This window comes from Morone saxatilis, unplaced genomic scaffold, assembly GCF_004916995.1.
Source record: "Morone saxatilis isolate NCDOM2014 unplaced genomic scaffold, NCSU_SB_2.0 Contig23, whole genome shotgun sequence".
Lineage (NCBI taxonomy): Eukaryota > Metazoa > Chordata > Actinopteri > Moronidae > Morone > Morone saxatilis.
Genome location: NW_023339796.1, coordinates 21,655,043 through 21,663,078, shown reverse-complemented (window position 1 = coordinate 21,663,078; position 8,036 = coordinate 21,655,043). Strand labels below are relative to the sequence as shown.

Sequence of the window (8,036 nt, the reverse complement as noted above, 5' to 3'; positions counted from 1 at the left end):
GTTGGGTCTCTGTAAATGTTAAGTCAACAGTGACTAACATTTTCCTTTCCAATGAATCAGCTTTCAAATGATAAGTTCCTCAGGAGTTCAGCGCACGTGAAAAATTCTGTAACCCTGTTGAAAAACCTTTCTTTTCTACAATGTCCTGCCACTTCAAATGCAGTGATCAACACAAACAGCACTAACTTAAAATGGTTAGTTCACCACAGAGGTTATTTTTTGACAATAATCCAGAATCCAATGGAACAATCCCCTTGGCTTTAACTTGTGGGTTGAACTACAAAAATACAGGCTGCCATCCCACCAGCACTCTATAGCCATTTTATGTAAGGGACCTGAAAACGCCCTCCTCTGGTAGATGTGCTTGAACAATTAATTATTGATTAGATGTTCCGCTGGGTGCAAGATTATTACCTTCTGTGACATGTCACAATGATGTGGAGCATGAAAAATTATTTAAAGTGTCATTCAGAAATTTTACATAGTTTCACTGTCAGTCACTATCATTTAATCTGTTCAAAATGATAACATTTCAGTATCAGAGTATTTTCACATAAAATTATAAATGCCTACAACTGAACAGAAATGTACCTAATCATCACTACCAATTTGTGTGTAAACAGTGTTTAAGATATGTCCAATCATCAACATCAACATAACTGTGAGTCAACTTCTTTTTAATGCTCAACAACTGCCTCTTTGTTTTTAAACAGCGAGCAGGGACAAGATGTCAGCACTGGATTTTTGGCTTATCTCATTTCTAAAATGAGAGGCGTCACTGGCAAAGTTTCGTGCTCAGAAAGTAGCTGTCGTGTCTGTTCTGATTTAGAGGACGGTCTGAAATAAAAGCCTCCGCAGCCCTCTGATGTTAAACTGCTTGATGTGATGTGACATGTGTGCTGTGTGTGTCTTGCTGTGGGTGTGTATGTGAGTGCGATATGAGGTGGTATCCCTCTAGACAGAACATTTAACAGAGTTTAAGTTTCCGAAGAACTCAGATGACTCCTTCTGGAAGAGCTTTACTCTGAGATCTGAGCTGAAACCTTTATGAGGAGTGAAAATTAGTTATGGTGGTCTGCCAGGAGCAAGTGCCATATATTCAAGTTCATACCAGACTTAACAGTAGTTTTTCCACGCCAATAATTGTCTTTAAGATCACATTAAATCCCAAATTAAACCCTTTCCCCCTCCTCCTGTGTTCCTTCTCCATCCCTCTACACCTTCCTTTCTTTCCTGTCTCATCCCCATTCTTCCGATATATATACAACAGATTAAATCATCAGGGGGATCCAGTGGCTGACACAGCAAAATGAAGGCTGTTTAGTGTGTAAGGCATTATCTAGTCTAATAGCTCGTTTCAGTGGAAGGTTAAGAGGCAGAATGATTGGGATCAGAGCCAGATCAGCAAATTCCTCCCACTCTCAGATCACTGACAGCACATCACCAGTGGAATGTTGGTGTTTGCAAATTTGCCTTTGGTTCTAACTAATTTTATCATGGGATAATAGTCAGTTTACATATGTCTGATCTGGGGGATTTAAAATATATATATTTTTATTTTTTTTTACATCAGCTTGCTATTTCTCAGTCAGATTTGCCCTTTAGGCTATGGATCTGCATGTAGTTGATGACATATTTAGCAAGGTAGAGCAGTGACGAAATATCCATGATACTGTGTTGTCTTTATGCTTGAGCACTTGACTATTAATATTATTGAATATTATTGAACCGTAACCACCGTGATATGCATCGTATCAACAGATTCTTGCTAATAAAGGTATAAATAAGCTTGCCAATTCACTTTTCATTGAAGCTATGGCCATGACAATAAGGGTAACATCAGACTATGCTGATTTGCTCTTTAATAATTGCAACTGTAAAACTCTTAAGCCAAGGTTTGATTAATTTGATGCTGACTAAAACTAGACTAAACTGTTGTACTGAACTGACTAAAAATAAAAAGTATTAGGTTGACTAAATATGACTAAAACTAACTTTGACTTTTGATCTCGTAAATAAGACAAAGCTGATTCAATGAACACTTAATGACTCTGAACCTTAATTGATTCATATAGACCATGCTATTATCAGAAAGCTATAATCTGAGAATGCACTTCAAACTGGTGTAGTACAGTATTGTATCTGAAATGTCTGTAATGACTGAATTTACCTTTTTCAAGACTACAACTCCCTCTTGACTTTGGCCATTAGAGATGATGTCAAACATGTTGCCTTCATCTCCTGGTACAATGGCGTAATCCACCTCTGCATTGCTGCCTGCGTCCAGATCGTGGGCCCGGATCCGACCCACTGCTGAGCCAACTGACGCCAACTCTGGCACCCGCAGATGGAAAATACCTGATGGAATGATGAGGGAAAAAGAGCGAAAAAGCAATTAAGTACAATTCAAAAAAGAACATGTAGACTGATTCTTCACAGATGAACCAATCAGCGACTCATTCATCCATCCAAACAATCAACCAACCAATCAGACAGCATTGTTGAAACTTCCTTACTCTTAGCGAAGCGTGGTGGGTTGTCGTTGACATCACTAAGGGTGATGTTGATGGTGGTGGTGGAGGCCAGTCCCCCCAGCTGACCTCCCATGTCCTTGGCCTGGAGAAGAACCTGGTACTCCCCTTTCACTTCACGGTCCATGTTGGCTAGAGCTGTTCTGATCACTCCTGGAGTAGGAGGGGTTAAAAGGTGGTGCTCATTACGATGCTTAGCCCTCCATATAGAGAGATACAGACATATACACTAGGCTCTGGGTCTAACCTTCATTAGGCCAGCATATTACAGTAGAGTAGCCCTCAAATGATTAATTACCCCTAAGTTCCCCCTGCCTCTCTCTTAGCAGCATTTGATCAGGGCTGGACCAAAGTGGAGTTACAAATTCAGGCAAGGAAAGAGATGAAACACACCAGAGGAGAGGACAGAAAAATGTCCGAAGACCAGGTGAAGGACTTGTCAATTAGAGCAAAGCTTTCTCGACTTGATGAAGTGATTAGAAGTGCACAGTGGTGTGCTGAGCAGCTAATCAGACAAGAAAAAGTGAGTGTAAAGGTCCTGAAAACACATTTTCTCAATCAGCTTCTTCTTCCTTTCAGCGAGGTTCTACATAACACTATTTTCTGCCAAAGTTCAAACAGAGTTCATTATTTCCCACAAGAGGTTTTCTGTGTGTTTTGTTTTGTCTGTGCTCTGCTCAGTGATTTGAAGTAGACTCTGCTAAATCCTGATATAGCATAATTTCAGTGTAACCAAATCTGATGACAGTTGTGGAGTTGTCAATTAAATCTGATCAAACCAAACCCACACAGACCAGATGAATCATCAGAGAACTGTGCTGACGCTGAACTGCTGAGAGCAGTAGGTGTGTCTGCTGTGTTAATGTTATGTTTAATACTCACATACATACAGTGTATCATCAACTACTACTCCTGATTTTTGTTGTAATGTAAATACTGGAGATAAACGTGTGCATCTTTGCAACTGTATTTACCATTTAACCTGTCAGGGTCATTCATGTAACCTGATGAAGAGAGACAGAAAAGTAGCATAATACACACACACAATGTTTTCCCTCCAGTTTTTAATGACTAACCCACCCTAATTAGTTTCACCTTTGTGTGCACTTGTTCTTCTGTCACTTGCTGGTTTCTTTGTTCCTGGTAGTTTTGCCCCTGTGTTGCCCTGTTGTTGTTGTTTTTTTTCCCTTTGCCTGGAGCTGCCTGTAAGCGTAATTATTATAAGAAATCACTGAAGTCATCCTGCTCCCTGTGCTGTCTTGAATTTGGGTCAAATCCTAAGTGGACATGACCAATGTCACATTTCAACCACAGATGGTCTTCCTCAAGTAAACATGATTTTATCCTAATTAGTAGGGCTGTGTATTAGGAAGATTCTGGCAACAGGATACATATCACAATACAGGGGTTACAAGTCAATATATTGTGATATATTATGATACTACGCATCGTGATACATTTTGGTTTCATTTCATTTCTGGTATTTACTTTTTATCAGTATCATCAGAGTATAATATATCAATACCCGTACTCGTACATATACCAACTTTTATGTAAAAATACTTGTTCCGTAAATAGCTATTTCACTTGTGATCAAAAACGTTGCTCTGAAACTCAATCATGTAAATAGTTTTCTTATAATATATTTAGCAACTTCTGATCAACCCATATCACTTTATCTTGTATCTTTTCCTAAAACTAAGTTGTTTTTTTGCTTAATCCAAGCCAAACTGCAATTGTTACACAACATCAACCAGGCAAGCTTTATATTGAAAGGGTAACCAGACATTGCTAACTCGACATTGGAGCCCTGCACATCCAGAAATTATGCAAGTGGGGGCAATACACAATATTATCATGATTAAAAACAAGTTTCATTATGGGGATAATCGTTTATATCTGCACATGACTGTTAAAGTTGTCTAGCTCGCTTACATACGGTTCTATATTGACTTCAGGGGCGGCTGTGGTGCAGAGGCGGCAGAGCGGGTTGTCCCCCTTAATCGGGAACAAGGTGTTGTCTTTCGATCTCTGGCTCCTTTCCTGCCGACATGTCGAGTATCCTTGAGCAAGAACTGAACCCCGAATTGCTCCCGATGCTGTGCATCGGTGTATGAATGCATTAAGGTTTCTGTTCGGATGGACTTTGGGCATTACTGAGTGAATGTGTGTGAAAGGGTGAATTGCTGGCACGTAGTGTAAAAGCGCTTTGAGTTGGTCAGAAGACTAGAAAGGCACTATACAAAGTACAGTATTTACCATTTACCATTACTTTCTGATTTATTTTTAATTGCCACAAAGGGAAGCCCTCATCTCCCCCTAAACCTGTCACCATGGCTCAAAGGCTCAGTTGCCCCCACAAAAAAAGTTAAACCAGATATATGGAAATTGGATTTCACTGGATTCCAAACTAAAGAACGATGAAGAGATCAGGTATCTGTACAGCAAAATAAAAATAAAAATATGTTCAATGAAATGTAAAGTTATTTGTAGTATGTTTTAGTGCCGTTATAAGAGTTTTAAGTATATTTTGGTGGTTATAGTGACAAGACATATATTCTCATGCCTAGGGGTGCCTAAAGCGCCATTTTTGAAGCAGAGAGGGCCATTGACCAAGCTGCAGTATTCGACAGAGTGAGTTTCAACTGGAAAAGGAAACAGGTCACAGCTGCTTATGGCTTCCAACATTCCTCTGTTGGTTTGATATTTTCACCAGTAAAAACACCTTTAGTTTCGTGCCTTAATCTTAGATGAAGTGTGTACTGCATGCTGCTCCTCGGGGTGAAAATGAAACATGACACTCTATGTTAGGAGTAATTACCGGTCGGTTGAGGTGTCTGTTAAAAGACTGAAAATCTTTACGTCCTTCTCAGCGCTTAGTTTAGTATTCCGGTGCCGCACTGAGGAGAAACTCTCTCACAGAACCACTCGCTGTGTCATGACCAGTTGAATTTCATGCTTTCTAGGAGGCAGATGGGAGTGTGAGCTGTGGGTTCAAGCAAGAGTCACAGATCTGTCCTACAACTGCATGAACTCTTGGTTTGCTGAGGAAGCTGCAAGGGACACTGTAACATGAATATTGTCCTCTCACCTGTCTTGGGGTCCACGGAAAAGTACGGCTGGCCGTGAAGGATGCTGTAGACGATGCGTGCGCTGTTGCCATATGTGGGGTCATCTGCGTCACTGGCGGTCACCTGCGTTACATAGGTACCTGTACAAACACACACACACAACCGCGCAATATAGCTTTGTTAAAGAGTCATGTCTGAAATGCCTGTACAGAAAAATCTGTTATTTATCTTGTTATTTTTGAAAACCGCAGTTGTTTTTTTCTTCAAGTCAACAAGATGATTATCTTGTCATGAAGAAACAAAAAGTTACTGAGAGTTATTGTGACATATTTTAGAATATTAGCATGCACAGATGCTGTTGTCTTGTTGATGTAGTGAGTTCCTTTATTGATTATCAGTGCATCACAAATGGTATTAATGTGTTTTACATGGTGCATGCTGACATTAGCAGTTAGCTCAAAGCACTGCTTTCTTTCTCAGTTTGGCTGGGGGGCCAGCTCTAGGAAGAGTCCTGGTGGTTCCAAACTTCTTCCATTTACAGATGATGGAGGCAACTGTGCTCATTGGGACTTTCAAAGCTGCAGAACTTTTTCTGTACCCTTCCCCAGACCTGTGCCTCGAAACAATCCTGTCTCTGCGGTCTACAGACAATTCCTTGGACTTCATGGCTTGGTTTGTGCTCTGACATTGCTGTCAGCTGTTGGACATTTAGATAGACAGCTGTGTGCCTTTCCAAATAATGTCCAGTCAACTGAATTTACCACAGGTGGACTTTGTTTCAGCTTTGTCTGTCTGATTTGTCACTTTTGACAAATGTCCCATTGCATTATTAAAAAAGAAAAAAACATTCCTTTATTTTAGTTAAATCTATCTCTCAATTAATCTTAAAGGTCCAGTGTGCAACATTTAGAACGATCTATTGTTAGAAATGGAATATGATATTTATGGTATTAGGTTTAGTTTATTTCACTTCACGTCTTTGTCTGTTGTTCCTACAGTTTTGATTATTAACTGTATTAATTTACAGTAGTAACTTAAACCCAAACTGGATGGAAACAGATCAACAAATACATTTACACAATAGTAAGGGAGTATTTCTACAAAGTTCCACTGAGCTTAATAATCCATTAATGTCCACGCTAGAATTTTATAATTTCCTTTATAAAACTCTAAATATTAGCTGAACTAAGCACAAATCCACTGAATGAAACTATGAAACTAATAGAAACTCTTCTTACAAAATCAGTACAATTCCACATGGCAAGTACCCTCTAAAAAGTAATTCATAGACCTATTGTCAACAATTAATTAAATACATGGATGCGATAAACCTTTTGTTGTTGCAAACACTCAGATTTTTTAATTTTTATTTTTGTTGAGCCAAAAAAATTTGTTTTTAGAGTGAAACCGAACATCATGTGTATAATTGGTGGAGTGGCCCCTCGACACAAACATATAATGAACCTGTGTATATGAGGCTCATATTCAAAGCAGTTCTATGAGAAGTCAGCACCTGCACAGAAAACAGTGCAACCTGGAGCTTTGAAAACAGAAAACAGGGCTGCTGCTATTCTTAGCAGTCAACTTCTCATAGGATTATGTTTTTATCATATGGATACTTGTGCTGTTTGCTACCATAGCTAATCCGCCATACAGTTTGTTTCTGTATTTCAGTGCGACAGAGACAGACTGGGGTCAAGTGTGTGTTCTCTTGGAGCACTTTAGGCCTCAGCTGAAGCATTAACAGCTTAAGGCCTAAAGACCTTGACTGTTAAATTACCTCTCAGTAATGGTATTTAGCAGACAGATGGGCCACTAAGTCTGGCTTAGTGTGCTGTGTGTGTGTGCGTGCGTGTGTGTCTGTGTGTGCAGGAGTTACAACTTAATATGTCCAAGCAGAATGCAAAGTGAAACTTAAGATCTGAACAGAACAAATAAAAGCTTAGAAAATACAATTATCCATATGAATCTGAGTTAATGTTTAGTCCAACAAACCATAAACACAACAAATTAGTTTAGCTCCTCTCACCTTTGAACACTCATTAGGACAGTTACTTCACATTTCTTGACAAATGTACTTATAATAAATAATATGATTTAAAGCAACATTATCCAACTTTTCTAAAAAAAAAAAAAAAAAGAAATATGAATCTGGTAAAATAATAGGGGCAGTAAACGGGTAATATCCCTCTGTATCCACTCTTGTGCCCTGTACGCCAACCTTCATCACTGATTTTCGGTGAAACTGGATCATATTTTCATGGAGAAAATATTTATATTATATTTTTTTATTTTTTATATTAGTTTTCCCTCTCATGTCCTCCGACTGTTCCATCTCAACTCTCTGTGATGAGAATTTCCTGATGGACAAAAGTTAAGCTAGGCTAAGTTAACTGCTAACTGTAGCTTAGCTCAGTTAGCCAGACTGGGAGCT

General features: G+C 39.1%; 1 protein-coding gene across 1 annotated transcript in view; it reads right to left on the bottom strand.

Moving 5' to 3' along the window:
• The window catches only part of LOC118334840 (cadherin-18-like), a 60,667-nt gene that overhangs the window by 21,482 nt on the left and 31,149 nt on the right, over positions 1–8,036 (bottom strand). The window contains exons 4-6 of the mRNA XM_035670912.1: positions 5,623–5,742; positions 2,517–2,684; positions 2,171–2,358 (exon numbers count right to left, since the gene is read on the bottom strand). Of these exons, the coding sequence (XP_035526805.1) occupies positions 2,171–2,358; positions 2,517–2,684; positions 5,623–5,742 (476 nt within the window). The remainder of the gene's footprint in view (positions 1–2,170; positions 2,359–2,516; positions 2,685–5,622; positions 5,743–8,036) is intronic.